This window comes from Drosophila navojoa, chromosome 5 (assembly GCF_054131105.1).
Source record: "Drosophila navojoa isolate 15081-1374.11 chromosome 5, UAZ_NAV_1.0, whole genome shotgun sequence".
Lineage (NCBI taxonomy): Eukaryota > Metazoa > Arthropoda > Insecta > Diptera > Drosophilidae > Drosophila > Drosophila navojoa.
The window spans coordinates 1,222,501-1,250,390 of record NC_142893.1 but is presented as its reverse complement, the minus strand read 5'-3'; the positions used below and the strand labels follow the sequence as shown (position 1 = coordinate 1,250,390).

At 40.8% G+C, this 27,890-nt stretch overlaps 2 protein-coding genes across 2 annotated transcripts; both read right to left on the bottom strand.

Annotated features, from left to right (window-relative positions):
- Positions 1-23,605, bottom strand: insc (spindle orientation adaptor protein inscuteable). The gene is made up of 4 exons (XM_089261479.1): positions 23,219-23,605; positions 5,379-5,660; positions 2,901-4,694; positions 1-1,571 (listed from the first exon to the last, which is right to left on the bottom strand). Exons 2-4 carry the CDS (start codon positions 5,655-5,657, stop codon positions 1,044-1,046), a joined length of 2,601 nt encoding a protein of 866 aa, XP_089117605.1. The 5' UTR covers positions 5,658-5,660; positions 23,219-23,605; the 3' UTR covers positions 1-1,043.
- Positions 10,078-16,171, bottom strand: sktl (skittles). Its single transcript, XM_030383108.2, has 2 exons — positions 15,241-16,171; positions 10,078-13,138 (listed from the first exon to the last, which is right to left on the bottom strand). The coding sequence occupies exon 2, from the start codon at positions 13,132-13,134 to the stop codon at positions 10,762-10,764; it is 2,373 nt and encodes a 790-aa protein (XP_030238968.2). The 5' UTR covers positions 13,135-13,138; positions 15,241-16,171; the 3' UTR covers positions 10,078-10,761.
- Positions 23,606-27,890: the final 4,285 nt, after the last annotated feature.

Here is a 27,890-nt window from a genome sequence, read left to right as displayed (position 1 = left end):
TTTTCTTTTCTTTTTGGCACAACTTTGACTAAAAATACAAAAATTTTGGTTTTTCTTTTTACGGCCGTATGAAAATATTTACAATGAGCTGGCAAAAGAATTGCTAAACATTTACATTAGAGTTACACAGTCAGGGAGAGAGAGAGAGAGGTGAAGCATGTGTTAGAGTGAGATGGCAGCAATGCACTTTTGCTAAGACACAAAAATGCAAAGTACCAAAAAAAAAAAAGAAACAACACTAACAACAATTTGTATTTCTTATGCCTTGGTGCTTGGTCGAAAATATAAAAATTACTTCGTTTACATTTACAAGCATTTGGGGATAAGTGTGAAAGAGAGAGGAAGACAGCGACAGAGTAAGAGAGAGAGAGAGAAAGATAGTGGGAATATGGCAGCAAACGGTCACGCAGTGACCAGACAAGCAATAACACTTGACGCACGTCCGGGCTACCCGTGTACGTGTTCCGGAGTAGCCACTCAGGTGGTTCGATGGTGCAACCCACCGAAAGAAGAAAAATTGGGAGAAAGTGGCACAGAGAGAGCCAGTGAGGTGTGCATGACTAGCAGTTGGTTGGAGCTATAGAAAATAGAAAATACTTAATGTACGAAAATATTGTAGAAATAGCTACATAACAAATTTGAACCTTATCGCTCATATAATTCTCGAGTTATGCTAGAAAAACTAAGATTTTTGGTCATAAGAAGGAAATCGTGGGGCTATAGATGAAAACTTAACATTAGAACTTGCAAAACTCAAATATCTATATCAAGGGATTTATAAATTTATATACAATATAGTAATATATGTTTTAAATAGGTAATTTGAACCTAATAGCTCTTATAATTCTTCAGTAATGCTCAAATATCCAAGTCTTATCGATATTTTAGCTAAATGGCTAAACTTGAAGAGCTCAAGACTTCACAAGTCTGCTGTATATGATCTCAAGTCCTAGAAATCTTATCTGCTGCTAGTTACATATCAATGGGTATAACCGGTATACCCTCTTTGGCCATTTTGAATGGGCAGCTAGAGTGAAAAAAGGCTAGACAAAACTCTCCTGACGTGTTAAATTGAATTTCAGCGTTGTCCTTGCTTGAGCCTCGGGCGTCTGGTGGCTGCTCCTAAATGTTGCCACAGCTCCAGCGCCAGTTCCTGTGCCCGCTGCACCCACACCAAGGAGCAGCTGCTCCTGCTGATGTGCTTGCAGCAATTGTCGCGCCAGCTGCGAAATGTCTCCACTGTAACCGTTGCTATGATCCAACTGGGCGGCGTTGCTTCCACTTGCCGATGTTGTTGCTGCCGTTAGAGATTGTCGCAGGAGATCGGGCAGATGCCACTGCTCCAGGAGCTCGGCGCCCAGCTGATGCGAGTGCTGGACAAGCCGTGTCAGCGTATAGAGTATGGCCTTAATGCTACGCCGCTGGGCATCGCATTCGGCACGTGAGTCGTAGGACTTGTAGAATTCCGTTTGGTAAACGGACGTGATGAAATTTATGATGATGCCATTGGCCAAGTGGCTGTGGCACTTCTTGTTCAGCGACATGTTGTGCAGCATCCCAACGATTTGCTCCTGTGTTCAAACGATAAAAGGACACAAAATGTTGATGAGCAACACAGAGCGAAAAATACGTAAAAAAAGAAAGAAAGGAAAACTGAACGGAAAGACGGAAAATGCTTACAACCAGCGGGCAGTCAATCTGATGCTCTATAGATGTGCATGTGTGTGTGTGTGTGTGTGCTTTCTGGGGCAAAGGCAAATGAAAAATCGTGGCCAAGATTGTGAAAAAATTGCTTTGCAAATGCACAAATAAATTTTACGAGCTCTCTACAAGGCAATGCTTTCAATAAAATTGGTGCAAAAAAAAAAGAAGAGAAAAGTGAAAAGTGAAAGAGAGAGACGAACGCAACCAGGGCTGAACGCATGCCAAAATTTAAACGAACTTAAATAGTTCCAAACGATGGCTTCCATTGAAACAATGGCAATGGAACAGAGTTGATTTATGAACTAGTCTGAAGGGGTTTAGATTGGCATTGATAAATGAACTGAGAAATGAGGCCGATAAGTCTTAGTTAAAAATCTTAAATGGAACTGGATATGGAACGCCTAGCTTAATGGGAATTCGGAATAGAATAGAATGGAAATCCTCACAAGTGGAACCGGAAATGCATTTATTGATACCATACATCATATGCCTATATTAGTTCCCTTTACTTATTGCCCATTTCTAAGATTATTTACTAGTTCCATGAGTTCTAGCTCCACACACTGGCTTTACGCACTAGTTTTATTTGTTAATTCCAGGTACTAGAAGCACTTATTACTTTTTAGCGCTTATAAACTCAGTTAACTTGGTATACCCCTGGTTCTATTTACAGTTAACTTGGTATACCCTGGTTTTATTTACTATTCTAGTTCTAGTTCCACTATCCATTTACTAGTTCCACTTACTAGTTCCACCTAGTTGAGTGACCTATAAGTTCCACATACTAATTCCATCCACATGCTCCAATTACTAGTTCCACTGGTTCCGCCCACTAGTTCCATCTTCTGGTTCCACTCACTAGCTCCACTTAAACCTTTAATATATTGACTAGTTCTAATGACGATTTCAGGCTAGATACTTCTCACTCACTAGTTCAATGGAAATGTACTAGTTCCACTTACTAGTTCCATTTACTAGTTCCACTACTAGTTACACTTACTAGTTCCACCTACTAGATCTACTCTATCGTTCAACCCACTCATTCCAATCGCCAATTCTAATAATACTTCCACCTAGTAGTTTCCACAAACTTGTCTCATTTACTAGTTCCACTCACTAGTTCCACACACATACACAAACACACACGGAGACTCATCTTAGCTGCCAGCCCTATCTTTCGAGTCACGCATACTTACATAGAGAAAGACGCTGATGCCGCTGCTCTGATGCTCGAGCGTTGAAATCAACCTGAAGATGGCCTCGTTGGACATGATGGAATAGTGTGAGGTGACCTCCATCCGGCTGAGATTGTTGAGCGCCGCAGCGCAGAGCAGCAGGGTCTGAGCGCAGCAGTCGGGCTGCAGCAGCGCTGCCAAGCCGGCAACCAGGGACTCGGCGCTGTCCCTCAGTCCGGCAACGCGATGCTCCGGCCCGTGCCAGCTGGCCGTGATCTGGGCGAGCAGAGAGACGGCCTCGCGCCGCTCAATGGCACCGCGCTCCACCGTGCTCTGGCCCACCTGAAGTATATCCCTCACTATTTCGATGCCGCCGCAGTTGCCCAGCTGGGCGATCGCCTGCGGTGCACAGCAGAGCGTGGCCAGGGCTCGCAGGGCCAGGGCGCGCACCGAGCTGAGCTTGTGATCGAGCACGATGACGAGCAGGGCTCGCACCGCCTCGTTCTGCACGAAGGCGTCGGAGAGCGAGGCGAAGCCGTCGTAGTCGATGTTCATCAGGGTCGCAATCATATTGATGTTCGCTCGCAGCAGCAGATCGCAGCGGCTCTGCTCGACGCTCAGCACCAGGATGCGCGCCAGACGCTCGAAGATCAGTCTGAGGGTGATCAGCGTGTGCCGCTTCAGCAGCTGCACATCGTCCAGCAGCGACTCCAGATTGATGTAGTGCTGTCGCTCCAGCGAGTAGCGCGTGTCCCGGCTGACGGTGCGAATTTGCTCGAGATGCTGCTCGTAGCGGCGCCGCTCCACGCGCGCATCATTGAAGAAGATGCCGCGTCGCTCCAGCACGCAGGTGAACTCGTCCAGGTGGACGAGCAGCTGTGTCGCACCGGCCAGCGCCTCGGGCAGCGTCGTCGCCTGCTGCCCGGCCAGGACGCGCTCGCAGCGCTCGAAGTGCGTCTGCAGATTCAGCGCCTGCTGCTGGAGCTGCCGCATCAGCTTGGCCACGGCGCTGGTGGTGATCGTGAAGTTCTTGTAGGCCTCCTGGGCAATGGACTTGTGCTGCAGCATGCACATCACCTCCGGCTCGCAGTTCCAGCGCTGCTCGGCGCGCCAGCTGTGGACGGCCTGCAGCTTGAGCTTGTTGGACCTGCTGTGCGCCTTGGGCGTGCTGGTGCTGGCCGTGAAGCGGGAGAGTGCCGCGTAGTTGACGGCGTCCTTCTTCAGGGTGAGCGTCTCGTCGAGATTGGACTCCTGCCCGCCGAAGGTAACGGTTTCGTTGTTGTAGGGCGGCGGTGCCTCGCCCAGATAGATGGTCTCGTTGTTGTAGGGCGGCGGTGGTGTCACTGGCGCCATGAACTCGTCCAGCTCCTGCTCCTGCTCCTGCTCCAGTTGCTTCTCCTCTGCCTGCTCCTGCTCCAGTTCCTGCTCCTTCGATTTGCTTTTGCTCAGGCGTTTGCGTCTTCGCACAGCTGGGCGTGGCGGCGTCGCCGGATTCATTGTCTTATCCTGGTCCACATCAGCCAGCTCGTCCAGCTGCAGGCTATCCAGCTGCTCGAACAGGCGACTGCGACTCGCCTCCATGTCGTCATCCTCCTGCTCCGGCTCGTCCTGTTGCTGTTTGAAGGATATGCGACGCGTTACGCTGACCAGCGGCGAGTAGAAGGACGATTTGCCCACACGCCGTATGACAGTGGGCGGCGTCGCTATCGAGCGTAACGATGTGGGCGAGGCAGTGGGCGTGGTTGCTGTGGCAGCTGTCACAGCTGTGGCCGTCTGGCTATTGTGCTGCTCCTCGTTGTCCGAGAAGCCCGAGTCCTGCAAGCGAAAACCAATTTCAGATATTAGCTTGGAGAGAACTGCAAAGGGGGCGTGTTTGCCGCTTACCAAGGGGAACAATATGAAATGGAACAGGCAGAGATAATAAGCGGAATGTCTAATAGTTGCCCCATTATATGATGCAAGGATATATGGTATATGACTTGTGACCTTAGGAGAGTACATATGGAATGGAACGGAATGCTTCTTGAGTATTGGGAGTCATATAGAATATATGGAGGCTTATGAGTGGAGGAATGTTGGAATGAAACAGGAATGAGAAACATAATTTGAGTCTAATAGAACATATTGAAAAACTTATCCAAATGAAATACATGATACATAGAATGGAATGCTGGAATGAAACAAGAAGCTGAACAATTTTTTTTATAAGGACAAAAAGAATTTTGAAATAATGAATGCTCAAATAGCTTGTAACCTAAATGGAACGTTGGAATGAAACAACGTAATGTATAGTAGTGCTGCATTTGCAGTAAAAATTCTTGAAATTCCCCATCAATGGAATACATATTCAAATTTCAATACAGAAATTTAAGAAGTTCAAGTTTCGCCTTAAAGTGTTCCACTGCCACTCGTTTCCATGCGCCCCACTTTGACTTTCCTTACGGAGTTCGGAGCACGCTCCGCTTGACTGGACTGCTTGAATTATTTTAGATAACGCACCTGACTGCGCAGACTGCCCGGACTGTCGTGCTTGTGCCAGGAGAGCTTCGAGCTGTTCTGCTCATCGTCCACCTCCTGGATGCTGGACAAATTGCCGGCGTGTGTGCCCAGATGACGCTCCAGAGATGCGGGCTGTAGCTGCTGCTGTTGTTGTTGTTGTTGTTGTTGGATGTGGTAATTGTAGTGGGAGTAGAGGCCGCCGCCCGTAAAGCTGCCGCCGCCCAACTGTTGGCTATCGGAGCCCCACCAGACTTTGCTGTAGCTGCGCTGAAATGCCATGGCCTGCCATAGAAAGAGAGAGCGGGAGAGAGAGGGAGAGAAAATGCAAATCAGTTCTGTGTGTCAATCAATTAATGAAATTGCCTCATTTGTGGGCAGCGCTTTAAATTTGATCAAGTTAAATGCAATTGACGCCTGCTTAATTCATTTTCCAGCCCGAGGCCTCGAGGCCACGGCCACGTCAACAGCAACTTTTTGACCAGCTGCCTGGAATAAGTTTTAAATACAGCAGGCCAAACGCCCACGCAACGTAAATAAATAAACCAACCAGAGAGCGAGAGAGAGAGAGAGAGATGTATGTATGTGTGTATATGTATAATAATATCCGTTACGGCAAAAAATTAAATTTCCGGCAAGCGACACAAATCATTATTTTAATCAATATACGATGTTTGCCTTTTCATTTCAGCTTTGTTCGCTTGCGCATTTCGCTGAACTTTGAACTGAACTGGAATGTCAGTTGACACAATAGAAGAACAGCTAACAGAGATACGCACAAAATTTAGAGAGAGAGAGAGAGAGAGAGAGAGAGAGAGAGAGAGTTGAGCACCTCTTGAAAGTCAAAATGAAGCGAAAATAGCTGGACAAATATTGATTTGATTCTATAAATAGGAGTATAACATGTGAGAAATGTTGATTAGATTGAAGTGTGTATACTTTCCTAATCAGCAGCAGTTAATATGGGGTATATTGCGGTGTATATGCCTAAGCGATATGTATTCCTAATCAGCAGACTAGATGAGGCAGCTTCGCCTCATAATCGTGTCATCTATCATATATCATCTATAAGCTCTCAGCTATCTAATACCATATATCGTTTATCATCTATTATATCATATATCATCTATCGTATATGAAGTATCATTTAATATATATATTATCTATCATATTCATTCATATATCATTCTATTAAATATTTCCCATTATAAATCATATATATCAGTTCTTTCAATAGTAAATTCATCTATGAAAATCTTTGAAATAATGCAAACATTGATAAGCAAATATAATATTAGGGATAGTTCACAGTTTTTACAGAGAAAGTCTTAGCATCAGACAACCTCATTATATAGTTCTATAATTAAGAATTTACATGCAATTTAATGCCTGATCGGTCAAGTTTTCTATTTGACGTAAGTGCTCGATGTGCTTCGCCTCAACTGTCAAAAGCTCTAAGAAACATGTTACTTAGCAGACAGACAGAGAACGAACGAATGTGTGAGAGCAAGAGAGAGAGAGAGAGAGAGAGGAGTAGAAATTTAGCTTTTAGTTGCACATCTTAAGAGGCAGACAGAGTGCGAGTGCGAAAGAAGTAGAAACTCGGTTCTTAAGTGCACATCTCAAAAGACAGGCAAAGAGCAAGAGTGAGAGAGACAGAGTGAGAGCGAGCGAGAGGCAAGTAGAAATTTAGCTTTTAGTAGCAATCTCTAATGCAAAAGTTGCTGTTATCAAAATGACATTTGACATATGGCACAAACATGCTTAGGTCAAAGTAACACAGATGCCTATCGCTCCCTCTCACTCCCACTCTCTCTCACTCTGCGGTCATCTCTATTTGTAGCTAGCCCAGAGTAAATGTGGTACATATATAATTGTGTTATAATTTCAAAGTAATTGATGTGATGCCAAATTGTGGCCAGGTATTTATGCAGATTTTATGGCCCAAATGGCTCGCCAGCAGCAGGCGACAGTCCAGCAAGCTCCTCTATTATCCAGGCCTTCTCTCTGTTTCTGGCCTGGTTGCTGTTACCAAAAGTTGCAAATGCAAATGTTGGCCAAAAACCATTTACGCTATATTATGCAAATGAATTAAAGTAATTATGCCGCACCAAAATTTTGGTTGGGGTTGACAGCAAATGTACATATGTATCTATTTATATATAACAGATATATACATATGTATATATACATATGTATATATTTACATTGTGAACATTTCCTGTTAACTGTTTTTCCCATATTTTTTATTCGCATTCACATTTGTTGGTCTGCTCTTGGCATAATTACAATGAAACACACGGAAAATGAATTTTCGTCTATATTTTGGTTGATTTTTGGCGATTTTGTTTCATTTTGCGTAAATATTTACAGAGTATATTTCAGCTAAAATCATAATAAAACGTTTCGAAATTACTTTTGCCTCCCTCCTGTGCATATTGTGCATGGGGAAAAAAAACTCACAGGCAAATAAAAATACACTAAAAAAAATACAAATCAAAACAATTAAAATATGTCCGAATAAATATTTGATAAAAAAGTGCGCAGAGCGTGAAAAATAATATTATAAATGCTTTCAATTGATATATGAAATACTCTAAAGGAGTTTTTATTTGCTTACAGAGTTTTTATGATTTTTATATAGATGTGTTTTTATGATAAAGTTGCTCTGAAAAAAGAGTCAACTATGGGGAGTATTATGGAATATTTGCAGTACGTGGAGCTGTGAGCATAGTTAACTGGATATTGTTACCTAGAAAAGTTAAGTTAAATGTACTTTACAGGGTATTCAGTATTGCTTATAGCTTACAGAGTTAGAGTTTACAGGGTATTTAAAGCTTAAGCTGCTTTGAATGTAATTTATAGATTAATTGCAATTTAAGCTAATCGATTCGAAGCAATATATGAGACTTTGTTTGATTATAGGGTATTTAGTAGTCCATAAAGTATTATAAAAGAGATTTAAAAGTTTATACAAATCATATTTTACTCAAAAATTGATCTTTTTGTATAATATATAAATATTTATAAGTATATAGATAAGAAAACACAAAGCACTCCATTATTTTTTGCAGTGTATATCAAAAATATTTATTCACTCTTATATATAAAAATTATATTTATGCCACATCAATCAAATGTTAGTTTATTCAATTTTCCAACACTTTTTTGCTTCACTACCCCAATTTCTCTCAGTGTATGCACTACCTCTCTCAATTTGAGCTATTTATTTACATATTTATTCAATTCATTAAATGTCATTAAATCACAAATATTATTAGTGATATGCTGATATTTATTCAACATTTAGCGCAGCTCTTAAATTAATTGCTTAAACAATTTTTTATTGAACTGATTAAAATTTATTAAAAATTACAAAAAAAAAAAAATCAAATAAATTTTAAGCAAATTTATTTTGATTTTCGTTGAAATTAAGCGAGCAAAATAAATGTGGCCGGCGACTAATTAATGGAGAGCTTTACAAGTTAAGCTGCGCACTCGAGTGAGGGGCGTGGCACGGCTAAGGGGCGTGCCGGAGTGCGTTGAAATGCGCTGTGCGAAGGCTTGCGCAATAAATATTGCGCAATTGCCAATGGAGCTTGCAGCAAGGCGATAAAAATTAACGGTACTTAATGCCAATATGGAAAATCATTAAGTGATTTATGCGAACAGAGAAACGGAGAAGGAGAGGCAGAGGCAGAGGCAGATTGTGAGACAGAGAGAGAGAGAGAGAATACAAATGAGCATGCAGCAACGATATATATATATATATATATGTATGTATGTATATCGGGCGATTAATATTTGTCAGCGCTCTTTAAGCACTTTCCTGCACACAAAGCCAAAGAGATGGGGAGTGCACGACTAGGAGATGCCCTGGAGCATAACCAAAGCAGTTGAGTTGATTGATTTTACTGAACTTAATGGCAAAAGTTATCGATTATATGTGTCACATGTATAAATAATCGATAAATTCACTTGAATTTGTAGATATGTACATATATTTATAACTTGTATCAATACAAATCCTTCATTTAAAGATATGTTGAAATTCTCTACTATAAAGTCATACATACTATATATACTATTATATGTTATCATATCTCTACAGTACCCAAGTTCCACCTCTGCTTTCATCATACCCCATTTAGCTAGCTTCAGCTACAACAAAAACCAGAAAATTTTTCGCACGTGAGAATGTAAATAATGAACGTAAAAGATATTACGTGTTATTGTCCGGCTACGGCACAGGGATTACGCACATAATATCTGAGTTTTATGGGGCATGAGGCGGGCGCCAGGCGAACAGCTGCTAAAATTAATATCCGAGATGGTAATTAATGTGTCTCTAGTCTATAGTCCATAGTCTAGACAGATGGCATTAAATATAAGTAGATATCGTATAGCTATATGGGAACTTAAGGAAGAAATAAAAGATAAGGAATAAGGATAGGAAAATATCAAATATTTCCAAGTTATTTAGAAGGAAGATCTGAAGATAAGAATCAATAAAAATATATACATATTTATAAATAATAAATTCTTATGGATACGATTGATAAACTTCATTGAGGAATTATCTAAAAAATTAGTTAAAAATATTTACAAGACAAATTGAAAGCTCTAAAATTTTCCATTGAAAAAATAAATAATTTTTGTAGGGCCCCATTCCTTATATAATGGAATCATATACAATCAAGTCATCTTTTTTTTATAATCTTTTATTAAATTTGTTTTACATTTATGTATATATACATTAAAGCATCCTAGAATACATGATAAACGCATTTCTTTTCTATAATACAAAAAATACAGAGTTAAACAATGTCAAATATTTTCCTTTAAGTATTTCCTCTTCTCTGCTGCTTCTTCTTCTTTTTCTTCTCTTCGTCAACTGTTCATAATACAAACGCAAATAATATCGAAACAAAATGGGGGGGAAAATACTCGCACACACACACAGATACAAATAAAAGCTAAGGTAGAAAAAAATAATTATCAACTGTAAAGGAAAATTGGGGATTTGCTGTGTGTGTGTGTGTGTGTGTGTGGCACAGTCAATTAACAAACGCGCGCCACATAAATTTTAATATCGAATACATATTCGTTTTTTGGTATTTGTTTAATCAAGATAAACGAGCGCCGCGCCTGGCCACAGCGAGCACAGCTATTGGAGCAGGTGAGTGGGGGGGTGGGGTAGGGGGAGGGGGAGGGGCATACATACATACATATGTGTGAGAGTGTAGTGAAAGCCAGCACCAATCTTTGCGGGTTACAGGTAGACAATACATATTTATAAAGTATGCACACATACATATACACATACATACATATATATGTGTATATGTGTATATGTATATAGGTGTATATAGAGTATATAGTCGGGCTATAGATCCGGCGCCGTTTTCAGCATCAATGTGGACGTGTAGGTGGCCGTCTTGGCCACCGCCGACACCGGCTTGCCGTTCGCCTCCAGCTGTGGAGTGGGCGTGGTTGAGCCTGGCGGCGTCTCCTCCACATAGCCAACGGCGGTTACCTGGACCAGCGTTTTGGTCAAATGGACAGTGCGTTCACTCAACAGATTATTGTTGGCCAAGCCGTTGCCCCGGGCCAGCGGCTGGCGCAGCTCCCTGGCACGCCCATTGCTGCGCACATGCTGCTCCGCAGCATCCACAGCACTGGGATTCGCCTCCACAATCTCATCGTCGTCGCTGTAGTCGCTGCTGCGCATCGAGCTGGCATAGGAGTACGGCGACTGTAGGCGTGGCCCATTCGCATTCGCATTCGCGCTCGAGGTCCGCTGCTGCAGCGTCGTTGTCGACGCACCGGCCGTGATGTCCTCCTCGGAGATGTCATCGAAGGCGGGTGGCGGCGTCGACATGCCGGAGAGCAGAGCCAGGGCCACGGGCCGGCTGCTGCTGCTGCCGCCGCTGTTGCTGGGCGTGTTCGCGGCGTTCGTGCGATTGAGCGGACTGCGCAGCGGCTGCGCGGCCGACGTCTTGCGCTTCGAGGGGGAATGTTTGAGCGGAAATGTGGGCGTCTTCTTGAACACCTGCTTGCCCATGGCGTCCTGGAAGCGCTTCGCGTAGAACGAGGGCCGGCAGACGGAGACCGTGTCGCCGTTGTAGAGGATGCTCTTGAATGTGTGCTCCAGCTTCTTCTCCAGCCGATACGACTGCAGGATGTCGATGATGCCGATGTAGAGCAGCAGTCGCTCATCGTTCTCGGAGCGCGCCGGAATGCCGCCCTTGGGCTCGTCGACGCCCTCCTCGAGCGTCGCATCCAAATCGGCGGTGATCGACTCCATGGCCGTGGAATGAGCCACCAATCGCTGGCGATTCATGCTGCGCGTCCGATTCAGACCCGCCGCCGAGGTGCCCGGTATGGAGGCCGAGCTGGAGACGGTCTGCAGCTGGTTCACCTGATCCGCTTCGGGCGCATCGTCGTCGGGGCATTCCTTGCGCTGCAGCTTGGCTCTGGCATTGCGTATGCGCTCCGCCTTCTTCTCCTTGGCCGCCAGATCCAGATTGTGTATGCCCACCAGGAGCGAGTAGTCCATGATTTGGAAGCTCTCCAGGACCATGCAATCCCTCTTGATCGTGTTCATCAGCGCCGTATAGGTGTCCGTCTCCAGGAAAATGCCATTCGGATGGTGTTCGGCAAAGTCCAGATCCTTGTACGTCGGACTCGCCTTCTGACGCTCCGCCTTCGATGCCTTGCGCCTGAATGTCGAACCCTTCAGATCGTACTTCTCGTGCATCTTAATGTCCGACGGCAGCAGATTGTTCATCGCCACCAATCGAACGTTCTTCGAGTTGTAGTGGAAGCAGTACAGCCCGAAGAACTTGGGCAGCAGCGTGCGCGGATTCTGGGAGAGATTCATGTAGTAGCCGGGCAAGAGCTTCTGCAGGAATTCACACTCCTTCTTCTGCACCGTCTTGATGATGAACTCATCGTCGTCGGTCAGATAGAATATGGAGCCGGAGGCGCCCGGATTGGACAGCTCGCGCATCGGCGACGCGCACATCGACATTAGAAAGTCATCCGGCTCGATGTTGAACAGATCGCGAAAGTAACGGAAAGCGATCGGAGCATAGACCTTGAACCGAAAGTCGCTGTAGTGATGAGCGGGCGTCAGGGATGAGCCGTCGGGCGGAAAGGCGATCGTCTCCATCTCCCAGAAATCGTTCATCAGCAAATCTCGCTTCGGCTTGTTCGCCAGGCTGCCCACGGTGTGCTGTATGCCCAGCTGGATGGAGCCCATGATCTGTTTCGATTGGATCTTCTTGTAGGTCACCTCGCCGCCCTCGGCCACCCGCCGGTGGCCGATCTTCTTCTCGTGCCGGCCCGTCGTCGACGGATTTCTCGAGACGCTCGCATCCGGCATGGAGCCATCGCTATGAACCTTTGGCAGCTGTGTGGCAGCTATATAGTTCTGTTCCTGTTGCATTAGGGCCAACGATTCTGTGCCGCCGTGCCGAGCGGCGGCTTCCCTGAACAGCTGGCGGGATGTGCTCGCTGTGGGCGTGGCTGGTGGGATGGCGGGCAGCACTGGGCTCGATGGGGCAGCATCGATGGAGCCAGTGCTGAGCGTGACCTGTGCTCCATTGTTGTCATTGCTATTGCTATTGCTATTGTTGTTGTTATTTGTGGTTGCTGTTGTTGTTGTTGTTGTTGTTGTGAGCAACGGTTGCTGCTGTTCGATTTGTTCCTCCTTCTTATCAAGGGAGTGCAGCTCCAGCTGGATTTCTGTCTCCATATTGCTGCAAATTTGAGTTTGATTAGCGAACGGCGAACGGCCAAAACGAAATGGCTAACAAATGGCAAAATGACAAACTGACAAAATGGCTCTCAAACTGTGCAAATCAAAAGCAAATACGCGAATAATTGCAGCTCAACTAAGTGTGTGTGTGTGTGTGTGTGTGGATGATTAAGCTAGCTGAGGGTAATATTTATATATGTATATATTCATATATGTTTATGTCACGTCTTTAATTGCACAATAAATACCAATTACAGTGCACACTCAATAAGATGCACAGCGAGGTCGAATATTAATTAATATTGATATAAGCAAGATTTATTTATATGTATAGGTGAGTTTCTGATAATATCATATACATATATAAATTCTTTTAATAATACAATTTTATTTTATTTTATTTTTTTTATTTATTTTGCAGCTCATATACAAATTTAATTTTTGTATTTATATTAATTTAATTTTTTTACTTTTTATTTTCAGTTAATAATTGGAATTAAAATTTTTTTTTTAATTTTTAATATATATATATATTTTTTATAAATTAATATACATTTAATTTATATATTAATATACATTTAATTTTTTCGATTATTTAATATATTTGTATGTATTATTATTAAGATATAGTTCTTTATTATTAATTTTATATTAGCTAATAATTTAAACTAAAAAATTTTTTTTATAATTTAGATATTAATATACATTCAATTTTTTCGATTATTTAATATATTTTTGTATGTATTATTAGGATTATAGTTATTATTATTAAGATATTATAGTATTTTATTTTTTTATTTTTATTTTTTTTTTATTTATTTTTTTTTTTATTATTTTATTTTTATTATTTTATTGTTTTTTTTTTTATTTTATTTTTAATTTCGAGTCACTTTTTACTTTATTGCTATTTCTGTTTTCGATTGTATTTTTAATTGTTTTTACATTTCTCTTTATTTTTTTTCTGCCGCTGCATTCGTCTTTAGTGTTTACGTGCCCTGTTTTCTAAATTAATAAATAAAATCAGTTGAACGCACAAAGCTGCATTCAATTTTGATTAAATTGTTAAGCGAGTGCGAGCGTATTTTCCACTCTTTCCGTTCTCGCTCACTCTCTCTCTCTCTCGCTCCCTCCACCCACTCAGCAGCTTGCTAAGCAACTCTCTCTGCCCCTCTCTACCTATCTCCCTCACTCACGTTCGTTTTGTTTCGCTGTTTTTGGTTTCCATTGGGATTTATTTAGCGCTTGGCTTAGTCAGCAGCGTAAGCCCACCCATATATACACACACACACACACAGACACGGACACCACTTAATACGTTGCTTATCTTTGTTTACACAATATGCAACAAGAAGAAGAACAATTGCAAACACTTTTATCGCTCGCCCACAGCGGAACAGCGGCTAAGCGTGCCAATGCATGCCAAACTGTGCAGGCCACTGTTACTGCTGTTTACAGTTAAGTTTGGAAGACCAACTGTTGCTCCAATGGAATTTCAATTATTTCTATATATGTACAATGGGCAATCAATATATATAAATACATATTTTGTGATTTAGAAATGGAAAGCAAAAGTCTACGAAAATAAATTTTCATTTATTGAATTTATTTTTATACGCGACGTATGCGGAATTATGTATATAGTAAACGGAAAATTTTCCATATAATATATACGAACATATTTTATATTGTTCTGAATGAATGTATATTTGCCGTATACCAAAATGTGGGCGTTTTCTTGTATGTATTTAATCTTATCAGAAATACACGCATGGAATGCCTGTAGTTAAAAATACACACAAAATCTGCTATTAAGTAACACTTAACAGAATTTCAATAAAGACTTAAGAGAGTGTAAACTTTGCTCAGCTATTAACAGCGCGCTTAACAGTGCCATTTGACAGGGATGATGTATGTATGTGTGTGTGTGTGTGTCTAGCCAAGCTGTGGTATTTTGTAATTGTTTTGTATTGTAGCTGATGACATGCTTTGTGCACACATTTATGAGTTTGCAATTAAACGCGTTGCCTTATAGTTTTGTTGCCTTCTTAGTTTTTTTTTGTTGTCTTCTTTTTGCCATTTGAATAAATTTATTATCGTACTTACACATACAAATGCTCGAGGGGAAACGCCGACAAAGGTCACACGCATACACATGCGCACACACTCACACACACACACAAGCAACAATACAGCGCAGAGATATTTATGTATTTATATGCAAGCGCTTAGTAGCGTTTATTTGTGTGCGTGTGCGTAAGCGTGAGCGAGTGCGAGTGCAAGAGTGTGTGAATAAGCAACAAGTCGTCGACGATGTCGTCGTCGTCGCTGTTGTTGTTGGTAGGTGGTTTCGTCTAGCACTCCAGCTCTGTTGTCTGAGCGCAGCGAATTCTTCAATTTTCCTTCACTTTTTGTATTCGCATAAATGATTTGAACTGCGCTGCTGCCGCCGCTTCTTCTTTTGTTGTTGCCTGCCTGCACGATCAATGAGCGTTCTGCTTTAGCTTTTGCCTTTTGTTTTCTCTCTTATGTTTCACTCGTCTCGTTGTAGTTGGCGTTGTTCTTGCTGCAGCTTCGCTGTTTGTTGTTTTTCGATTTCCAGTTGATAAATTGCTTTCATAATTTACAAATCCAACAGCAATTTCAACGAGTGCCTGTCCGTGTGGTGTGTGCGTGTGTATGTCTGCCTGATGACGTCGGCGCAACGGCAAACAGCAAATTTCTTTTATGCTTCGCTTCAGCAGCGACCGCGACAGAGCCGCATGACTACGACCCCGAAAAATAATGAAAGCAACAACACAACACTCGCGCGCTCAACAACAACAACAACTAACTATTTTTGTAAGCATTCGATTTACTCAAACTTCAAAAGCAATAGAATGGCTCTTAATTTTATTTTCTATAATTCCAATGCTAATTTCTTTCTTTTTTCGCTGTAGAAACGCGACCGCACAGCTGGTCAAGTCGTACGCGCAGTGTGAGTCAACTTGGCAGAATGAACTTGCGCAGCGCCGAGACGCAGCTCACTTGTGCGTTAGAGCAGTGCAGCTAGCTGTGTGTGCCGCTGTGTCAGACTGCGACAACAAGCTGGCAAACAGTGTTGCTCTACGCTTACAATTGCTAGCGCCATCTAGCTGTCGTTACCAAATAACGATCAGGCCAGCGCCTATCGATAGAATATTTAAATACGTTACAATTTGTTCGCCTATTTGTTGCGTTTTGAAAAGTAAAGCTAATTAAGTTATATATGGATATTTAGGCATTAGCTGCTGCTACTGCGGCTTAGCTAATTAGATTAGGTCTGGCCACAAAGTGTGCCCTGAAGCCAGCCAAGCCACACCAAATGACCCGCCCACACTGTTTATGTTTGCTGTTGTTGTTCGTTTTGCTACTTTTTGCCTGGCGTTTATTTACAGCTACAATTTAATGCCCCTCATTAGCAGCAGCAGCAGCAGCGGCGCCGGCAGCAAAGTAAATTACAATTGATTAAAAAAAAAAGCCAGCCACAGAATGGGAATCGATATTTTTTCGTAACCAGTGATGAGTAATTTTTTTTAAATGGCGCCTCATTAAAATACAAAAAAAAAAAAAAAAAAGAGACGAGAATTATAATAATAACATGAAAATGCTCATTACAAATGCCCAGAGGCTCAGGCGAAGGAGCAGCCTGCTGACCAGTGTTAAAAAGCGTACGAAATTTATGCGCATTCCGATTCGCTGAGCTGTCAATTTAACAGTTGTCTCAGGGGAGGGGAAGGGGGAGGGGGAGGGGTTAGGGTATTTACAAGGAGCAGAGCGGCTCGGCGCGTGTCTAAGCTCTATTTCACTGATTAAATAATTAAAGAAAACACTGCTGCTGCTTCTTCTGCTCCTCCTTCTCCTTCTCCTCCTTCTTCTTGTTGTTTATCTTTGTGAACTCTGCTTTTTGTTTAATTAGCGCATCGATAGGCAAAATGTGTCGACAAATCAAATTCATATGCAAATTCAGCAAAAATTACTAATAAAGTTGTTTTCTATTAGATAAATACCCAGCACCCCTCTCTCTCTCTCTCTACCTCTCTCTTTCTTGAAACTGGTTTTAGCATGTGTTAGATAACATTTGCCATAGCCAGCAGCATTCTTGATTGAGCTGGGGCAGCGGGCAGCGGGTAGCGGGGGGGAGCCTCATTAATTGCGCTTTATCGAAATGCAAATCAATCAAATATGGAATTCAGACACCCGATGAATACCCTGCAAATGCTAATACCTAATCAAGCACACTTAAGACTCATTTGTAAGCAAGTTTCTGGCTAAGTTGATAAATTAGTCTGAGTAAGCTGACGGATTGAGGATTGAAGATGTGTGCAGAGCTTAAAAGACGAAGAGCTGGAATACTAGACTTGAAGAACTAAAAGAACTAGAAGAACTTAAATACTAGACTTTCGTTTGCGTCAATTTTTGTCATATTAAAAAGATTTTTCTCTTTCCCCACTTAATTTTCACTTCTATTGGGAAATCCAACTTCCCTTTCCTGTCCAATTTCTGGTATTATTCAAGCACTGTCTTACATATTTTTAAGGTCTCTGCACCTGACCTTTTAATAAATTCCACCAAAAGCCCCTTTGCCCATTTATGTGTGCGATATTTATAAACTTTTATGGGGTATAATGTGTCATAATTTATGCATAACGCGTTGTCAACAGCCAACTTACTTAACGGCACTTTTCTTATAAGCCAAACACAATCGAGGCGACTGACCAAAAATATATTTTTAACTTGAAAAAAAAAAAAAAATTATGTTTTCTTTTGCTTTTGATATCTGTCTGATAACAAAAGCTCTGCCCGTTTAATTACCCATATATTAATACATATACGCATATATATATTTTTTATAAATAATCTTCGTATATTCATATGGAAAAATAAAAAATGAATTGAAAGAGCGCAATATTTTTATTAACGCGCTCTTTGAATGGAACTTTTTAATAGCATTAAGGTCGAAATATGAAAAATGCTAACAGAATATTCCATTTTTATTAAGCTGATTGAAATCGGGCAGTGGGAAAGGCTGGGCTGAGGATGAGAGATGGCTGGAGGGGAGATTACATAATTAAAATTATGTTTTATGGTAGAAAGTATTGAGAGCCTTTATGTTAATACAGGTCAAAGAGAATGGAAAATGGGGATACGAGCAGGCGAAATCATTGATTTTTACACAAAATTTGAATAGTTAAAGAGGCAACGGAAGCCAGATTAAACTATATATACGGCATATAGATTCTCAATACTAAAATAAATATACTTTAATATTAAGGCTAATATATGGAAATCGATAAATGTAAAGAAATCGATAAATGCAAAGAAAATACTGGACATAATAAATGGTAATTTCATAGATCGATTTATGCTTAGATATATCAAGACTTTAAATATTTTGCAAATAGTGTCCAGAAACATTTTCATATCAAACTTTTTCAAGAACTTTCAGCAAATTGGACAATCGATAAATATCGAAGTTATATATGCTTTATAGCTAACTCTTAAGTTCCCTAGCTGCTCTCAGTGTAAGTCTTCGTCAAACACTCCCCATTTATTGATAGCGGTATTGAGGCATTGAAGACCGAGGCAGGCGCCAATCGGGTGTTTTGCGGTAGTTCGGGTCGGATTTACTTAATTAATCGACACTTCAATTATGAATCCGCAAACAACTTTTTAATAGTTTTGACATTAAATGGTAAAATGATAAAAATGTGCGACTAGCGTGAGATTCTTGTAAATGGATGGACTAGAAGATATCCTGTAATGGTACAGATGGGAAATTTAATGGAATGTAAAGGGCATACAGAGGGAGTGGTAGATAGTGGTAGATGCTTAAGGAATTTATAGATAGGTAAGAGAATGAGAGATTGATAGATGAGATTGGAAAGTGAACGAAATTTGTTATCGATTTATATCGATTTTAGGTCAAGGCTCAAACTGATCGATTATCCAAAGTATTAGTTTCTATACTCTGCCAAAATGAAGCATGAGGAAGGGAGAGAGGGAGGGGAACTATATAGTCTCTCATAGAGCGAGACAGAAAGAGATAGAGAGAGTCGCTTTTTCACTTTTTAGCTGCAGTCGTTCTCTGCTCTTAATCCATAATACATTGATACTCTTCTAAAGAGTATAGACAACCATACCTCCCACATCCCACTCAAATACAGGGTATACCGTAAAGCCAGCAAGGAAAATGAATTAAATTCGAATAAATGCAAAATAAGCGCAATAAATTTTAATCGCTGTGTTAAGCATTTCCCATTTGTTTGTTCCGTTTGTTGAGCGCTTATTATGATGACGATTATTATTATTATTATAATAATTATGATTAAAACTGGAGCCGAGCTCCCTATTTATATAGACTTTTTTTTTGCCAGCTGTTGCGCTGATTATATAATGCGAGATATTTATATAATTGCGAAATGTTCTTTTATTTATTATATTCATTTATTTTTTTTTCGCCTTTGCATTGCATAATTAATTGTTGTCATTCAAGTGACAAACAATTAAAAAATAAATCAGTTTTTAAATAATTGCACAATTATGTTAAATGGACACGCGGTTAACGTAGGGCGTGGCGTGTGGGGGGCGGGGGAGGAATTGGGGGTGCTGGAGGCTGCACAAATATGCAGTTAAATGCTTGACTTTTTGAACCCCATGTAGAAATATTATTCTAGTTGTATTATCGAGGCTAAACAAGGGAATAAATCATTTTTTTATACTCTGGAATATATTTTTTTATTTAACTATATAAATATCAACATATTTTTAGTTAAAGGCAGTTTGCATACCCTTCAGAAATTATAACTACAACTATTTCTATAACAGTTTGTCGTTTTCCAACACTAAGTCAGCATGCCACGCCCATGTAAGGTATTTCAACAGCTCACTTGAACAATTATTCACGCTAATTTCAATTGAACTCATGAAAAAAACTTCAAATATGCATCAAATAACCCACTAAGCATCGTTTTGCAACACTTAACTGATAGAATTGAGCTTTGGTAAAGCATTACCAAATCAATATTCAACTCCAACTCCAACTCTGAATCGAATTACCGCGAACAATAAACAAATTGCTAAATGGGCATTAAATAGAATTCTTTGTTTTCTTTTATTTATTGCACATACACACTCCAAAGCGCATTACTCAACACTGCAAATAGTTGCATTGTAATGCGAGCCATTTGACAATTGTGTTAGCCATTGTTCGCTTTAGTTATGAGCACTTGGCCAAATGTTAAGGCCAAATAGACGATACATGTGGACCAGCTCCACCTCTCCCCCTCTCTCTCTCTCTCTCTTTCCACTATTTAATTTCATTGGAAATTGAATTTAATTCGCATTCTAATTACACAATCGACAAATCGTGCATCGGATCGGCATTTGAGCTTTGTAGAGCGGCGTTCTAACGGTAGTTAATGCCTCTGTCGACACCATTGTCATCGATATCAAATCGGATCGCCTCAGATCTTGGACGAATGTGAATGTGAATGTCTGACTCAACTCGATTCTTGATGAACTCGAGCGAGCGAATGCAGACTCGTTTTCAGCCATCTCCAAGTTCCGAGTGTGGCATGCCGCCTTAATGCTGCCGCCGCCTTGTGATCAACCTCATGGCAAATCACGCCCCGACTTATGGTCAGCGAGCAGCGAACAGTTAGTCGACTTGGTATCAGCTTTAGCTTTTGCATTCGCTCTAATGGCGGCTCTTTAACAGCATTCAGTGTGAATGCTGTGTGTGGCACATGCCACATGCCACATGCCACAGGCCATGAGCTCAACTGCCTCTATAATCAGCTAGTCAACAAATATATATATGTTAACAAATTGTTTACAAATTGCAATTACAAATAATTGTTTAAGACTTGACTTTGAAATTTATTCCAATTGGCATTAATCCATCCATTAACGCAACGAACTGTAAACACGCTTTAAAATTAGAGAGAGAGAGAGAGAGAGAGAGAGAGAGAGAGAGAGAGAGAGAGAGAGAGAGAGAAGAGTGCCTAGGAGCGATAGAGATAGAGTGAAAGAGATTCGGGGAGAGAAATAAAGTCGGGAAGGCAGGCAGAGTATCGCAGAAAGGTAGATAGAGCGAGAGAGAGAGAGAGACAGAGAGAGAGAGCGATAGAAAATCAGAGAGAGAGAGAGAGAGCGATAGAAAATAAGAGAGACAGAGAGATGGAAAGATGAGGAGACAGAATATACTAGAAAAATGAAGAGATTGTGATTTAAAAAAAGAGCAAGTGAGAGAGAGAGAGAGAGAAATTCAAAAGTACAATAGGTCAAACAGTCTGAATGAGAATGTTAGAGGAAGAAACAGAGACAAAAAGAGAGGGAAATATAAGTAGATAGACAGTGAGAGAGAAAGATGGATAGATAGAGAGAGAGAGAACGAGAGATAGATAGATAGGTAGATAGATAAATAATATATATAGAGAGAAGTAGAGAGAGAGAGAGAGAGAGAGCGATAGGTAGATAGATAGATAGATAGATAATAGATTGTGAGAGAAGTAGAGATATAAACCGCGATCTCAATATCAATCAGATGAACAGGAGATATTGCGAGGGAGCTAGATAAATGATAAGAAGGAGAGAGAGAGAGAAAGAGAAAGAGCGAGAGAGAAAGACTGGTACTCTTCCTACAGCTCATAAAATCTGCAGCTCAAATGTTGATCGTACTTTGATCAAATCATTCATAATATAAACAAACATTTTAATGGCATGCAAAATTCATTTTAGTTTATGGTAAAGTTGTGACATTTTATCAATTAAGTAGAGAAGATCTCAAATCAAATATGAAATATACATAAATGGTACAAATATGGAATGTAGCTTAAATATATGTATGTATGTAGAAATTTGTATATGTTTTAGCCAAATTGTTTGTTTGGCATATTTTAATTAAAATTTTGAAACAAGAGCTAAATATTATGACACAATTATGAATGCATGAAATTTCCTAGGCAAAAATACCCTAGTTGGCTTTGTGGAGAGGAGGGGGTATATAATAGAGACCCATTGCTTCAGATCTATGAAAATCTGCCAGAATCATATTGACCAATCTATAGATCTAGGCATCGTTAACCGTCTACCAATCGATTGCAATCGTATCGTGTTGATTGTCAAGCATTTACATGGTATCCAAGCGTCCATCAATTTGTCATACATTGATTCACTTCTCACAGAGCTGGTGCATTAGCAAAGTAAAGCTTCCTCATTTCGCAAACAGCTCCATAATAAGTAATACCCATTTGAAGCCAATGGATTAGTCAACTCATTTATAGATCAAAATAAAATGTGAATTACTGAATGATCTGTGTGAATATATATATAAATCCACATGCATACATATATAGTTGTATATCTTTGTCAGGTTGTCACATTGTTTCCCTGAGCTGCTGCATGACTCATTGGGATCTACACACAGCGAGAAGGAGAGAGAGAGCGAGAGGGGGAGTGAGAGCGAGAGAACTTTAAGATAAATGCGCAAAACAAACAGAATTCCTGACTCATAAACGGTGGGCGCTAGGCGTGGCATCGTCGACTCCTCAGCATAATAAAGTTCACATACTAGCAATTACAGTTAGTTGGAAGTGCTGGCGGGGGGAGGCGGGTGGGTCTGTTGGGGGTCGCCTTTTAATGAGGGGCGTTTATATAGAAGGAAAACGACTTTTGTGTTTATATATGTTCATTGATAAGCTGGATAAATATTAATATAACGCACTGGCCTATTGGGGTCAGACATAAACATAAAAGTATTATGATATGACCTAAGTACAGTGAACTCACTGATGAAGAACAGCATGAGAAAGGTCAGAGAAATGTGAAAAGTAAAAGAAGTTTATGCCTAAAATATATATAATTCGATAATTCCAAGTTCCTTGGCAGTACAGTAAACACTCTGCGAGAGAACAGTTCAGTTGTAAACAAAAATTATTAAAGTCAATCTTAACTGTATTCATGCATTAATATGAGAAGAAGAAAAGTTCAGTTTCCTTTTGTCTGCAAGTTTTGTTGTTCCTTAATGGAAGTATTCACTGCATTCACTTTATGGTCAACTTACCGTTACGTCGTGATTGATAAACAAAAGTCGAGGTAATCCCAATTGAGTTTTTGTTGTTGCTGTTGTTAATTTCTTTTATGGAATGCTGATAGTGGGAGAATCCGTATGAGAAGCACGTGTCATACGAATGCGGCACACAAAGCACAACCGAAACGAGTGTGTGTGAAGCCCAGGGGGAGGTGGGGTGGGCGGTGCTGGACACCCACAATTATGGTGTTGTAAATAGTTTTACACTGCACAACGGTAAACAGTTAACAGCAAACAAAACACAAAACGCGCAAACACGAAAAGACGAAAAAAATCGTTTTGAATGAAACGCGACGATCGCAGCCTTTGCGTCTGCGTTGTTCGAACGTTTGCGACCGAATGACGAATGCGGCGCAGTCAGCGACACAGCCGAAGTTGCGCTGCCGTCTGAGAGAGCGTAAGACGATGGGAGAGCGAGAGAGCGAGGCAGCTCTGGCTATGCGTAAGCCGCTGAGGGTGTTCAAAAGCAGAGCGCCTGAATGACTGTGTGTGGGGCACTTGGAAGAGAGTGTGTGAGGGAGAGAGGGCGAGGTACGAGGCTTAAGACAAGAGAGGGTGAGAGCGCGCCCGACTTGCTTTACCTGATGAGAGCGAGCCACACGAGCTATCGGCCCAAGCAGCTGCTGCTTGCTGCGCCCAGTTTGCGAGCAAGTCTGCATCACTGTTGTTGTTGTTGCTGTTGTTGTTGTTGCTGTTGTTTGCTTAATCATATTGTACACAAGTTTCGCATAATGCGGCGCATTGTTCGCCTCATCGTTTGTTGTAGTTGTTCGTGGTGGTTTCTGCTGCTGCTGCTGCTTCTGCTGCTTCTTCTCTTTTCTTGCTTATCACACGCTCTGCCGTGACGTATTGCACAGCTGTGCGCTATGCCCGAACCGGTAGCAACTGTCCAGAATGAGAGAGAGAGAGAGCGCAACGAAGAGAGCATGCGTGCGCGTGTGAATGTGTGTGCGAGCGTGAGAGGTGTGATCTGACTTGTGCTGTGCTGCTCGCTCTTGCTTTATAGTAGGCATGCGCGGCATTCCATTCATTTCAGTGCTCAGCTGCCGTGATTTTATAGCTGTTGTCGTTGTTGTTGTTGTTGATTTCGTTTTGTTATTCTTCTGCTCGGCTTTTGGTGTGTTCTTCTTGATGCATAATTATATGAAAAAAAAAAAGATTATATATATTTTTGGCGCTTACTTTTTGCTTGTGTCATTTGCATAGCACGGCGCACACGTTAATTGAGCGGCATGCGAGGTGCGCTTGAGCAGTTCGCAACGCATTTCTTCAGGCATTTCCGTTGTGAAATATTGATTTACTGATAAGACGTGAGCACTTTGGCCGATAAGATTGCGTTGATAGTTTGTCGCCAACATTATTGTGTAAATATCGTGTAAGCTGATCAATCTATAAGATATAGCTTATATAATCATCACACACACACTCGATCCACTTTCGTCACTTTGAGTGGCATTCAGTCAACTCATCCCACTGAAAAACGTTTCGACAACAATTAAACAATTGAAGCATTCGCAATAAATGGCCAGCGAAGCCGCCCACCTGATAACCGCAAACAATTAAAACCACCCGCGCACAGCAATTTTGCCAATTTTATAACGATTTCCAGCTGGAAAGCAATGCACGCGCGTTCTCGAGTGCCGTTGCCAAGCGCGAGTGCGTGAAAGTAGTTAAAAAGCAATATGCAAGAGCAGCTGAAGTGGGCGGTTGACGTGGAAGAGGGGGAGGGGGACTGTAATGGCATGGATGAAGTAATCACCGAGACATATGTACACACACACACATACATATATAGGAGAACAGAAGTGCGCGCGTGTGTGGGTAAGCAAATTAAAATTGAAAACAAGTGAAAATAATTAACTCAGAGTGTAAAAGACGTTGGAATATCCTGTAAAATCAAGCAAGTAAAGGTTTTACATGCAAATGTAAATAAACATAAATTTATATTGATTTGAATCTGTAAAATGATGGCATTAGGCATATGTGCTAATAGTATAACATAGTCTCAACTGTTATATATGTGTTTATATGTAGTATAACACTTTTCTTCTCGTATAACAGCTTGATTTTTATATAACTTTTGTATGTTGTATATATAAAAGTGTTCTTTTATGCATTATAAGCTTTGTATAACAGTTTGGGTTATTCCCAAATGGTTTACTGTAATACCTGACACTATTGACATCTTTGTTCTGAATTACAGTTTTTCTTATGAAACATTTGTCTTATTTGTATAACAGTTTTCATTTTCCTTATTTTATTACATGGTTTGTATAACAGTTTTAATATAGTTTAGCCTATGCATTAATAAGCTACGTATCTTGATAAAAATTAGTTCTACATGAAACGAGCTGCTTTCTTTTGTATAACAGTTTTATTCTGTTATTCATAATACCAAATTTGAGGTCATATACCTTACAGGGTATATCAATTGTTCTTGTTGTTGCAAGGAAAATAAACTTTGCTACAAGAATGTCGAACTATTTACAAAGAAGAAAATCGTGCAGAGCACAGATACACACCCATATGTACATAACTGTGTGTGTGTGTGTGTGTGTTTGTGTGTAAAGAGGAAGACAGAGGGCACATAAAGAAAGTTCAGAGTGCACACGGTGAAAGGAATTTCGTTTCGACGAGCAATATAATTTGTCAGTTCAAAGACCTCTGCACGTAGGCGAAACAACAACAACAACAACAACAACAGAGGCAGACAACTGCACACACATACACACACACATAGACCAGCACAGGATGCACACAGGATTCTACGTGCATATTTTCTTGAGCTGTTTACACTGAGATAGAGATGGCATGAGTGGGAGAGAGGGAGAGAGTGAGAGAGAGTGGGAAAGGGGGAGAGAGATAGTGGGCAGGAGACAAATGTGCCAAGTGTGCAGACGTGAGCAGCGCTCGAGCCGCGGCTCGTGCGTCTTGTTCCTTTTCCCCCTTCCACTTCCCCTTCCCCTTCCCCTTGCCCCTTTACATCTGCTTCCTATGCTGCGCTCTCGCTCACTCTCAGGGCGCCATGTAAAAAATGTAATCAATGTATTTTTGTCACGTTAACGAAATTTAGACTTCAACAAGAACAACAACAACAGCAGCAGCAGGAATAGGAGCAGCAGCAGCAGCGGCGGCAGCGGCAGCGGCAGCAACTGCAATTCATGCACTGCGAGCGCAGCTGCCGCCACTCGGAGAGGCACTCGACTCTCGCAGTTCCAAGATTCTGGAAGAGACTTTGAAATCTGGTTTGCTTAGATAATGGATATTTTGCCCTAGGCAGATTTTTGATTTTAGAATAAAACTAACATTGTTAGTAATATTTAAAATAATTTTTAATTTATTTAAATTTATTATATTATTATTATAATGTTATATTTTATTAATTTTTTATTTATTATTTAATTTCCCATAGGTTTTATTATTTTTGGTTTTTTAAATAAATTTATAGCTAAACGATAACAAAGAAATATTTTCTTCAAATACTTTTTAATATATTTTGCAAACACAAAAAAAAAAAAAATTATATTGCTGAATTTCGAATTTAAATTAAATGTTATTATTAATTTACAAAAAAAAAATATATATATATATATATATGTATATAAAATAATTATCTAAGGTTTTTTCTTTTTTACTTTGATGAATAATAACATTATTAATTTTAAATATAATAATATTAATTCAGAAATAAAATATAAGATATTAATATTGAATATAAAAAAATAGTACTTTTTGTATTGCAAATAATCTTAAAATATTTAATCCAAATTCTACTTTCTCATTTGCATAAATTTTTCTTTCCTTAATATTTATGCATTTTTAATTCTTTTACCTTTCCTTAAAACAAGAATTTCTTGTTCTCTGGATTTTACCTGTGATTTACGTACTGCCAAAAAAAATACGATTTTTTTTCTGCCAGTGTTTCAGTTTGGCAATAAACATAAACTCAGCTGCCGTTGCCGTTGCAGTTGCTGCAAATTTGTGGCAGCAGCAGCAGCAGCAGCTCAGAAATCCTAGCGCACAAAAGATTTAGCCAAAGGTACACACTCACACACACACACACACACATACAGTGAAATGTCACTAACGTTCGCTGTAATTATCCTGGAAACTCAAACCGAAAACTCAGCTAAAAATGTCGCAGCTGCCTTTGGCTCGAGCAGCTCGCCATCTGCCCATCTCGCTCACACTCACGCTCTACTTAACGCCCGCTCTCGCCCTCTTTCGCTCACAATTCAATTGCTCAATTGCATGTTTGTTAGTTCATATAATAGCTGTTGTTGCCGACCCCCCACCCCTCGCCTGGCATTGATGTGTGCCTTATGCCACGACTTCCGTGCGCATTCAACCCCCCCGTGGCAATGCAGCGCAGGCAGAGTGTGAGTGAGTGAGAGAGAGAGAAGGCGGCGGCGGCTTCGTAGTCGTCTGCCAGCTGTCTGCACCCCTTACTCTCTGACTGTCCCACAATCACCCCCCTGCCTCTACCTCTCTCGCAGTCTACTCCTATTGCTAGTAATTGAGTCGAATCGCTATCAACGTTGAATGTCGCAACTATTTCGATATTGCTGCATCGCTCGAAATTTATGAGCAGCGCATTTGCTTTGGCTATTTATAGATATGCTGGCTAATTGCATAACGGTGCGCA

Coding starts and splice junctions, on each gene's coding strand:
- insc (XM_089261479.1), bottom strand. CDS start 5,657: ATGGCATTTCAGCGCAGCTACAGCAAAGTCTGGTGGGGCTCCGATAGC. Junction 4,695..5,378: donor CGGGCAGTCTGCGCAGTCAG/GTGCGTTATCTA, acceptor TTTCGCTTGCAG/GACTCGGGCTTCTCGGACAA. Junction 1,572..2,900: donor GCATCAGCGTCTTTCTCTAT/GTAAGTATGCGT, acceptor GTTTGAACACAG/GAGCAAATCGTTGGGATGCT.
- sktl (XM_030383108.2), bottom strand. CDS start 13,134: ATGGAGACAGAAATCCAGCTGGAGCTGCACTCCCTTGATAAGAAGGAG.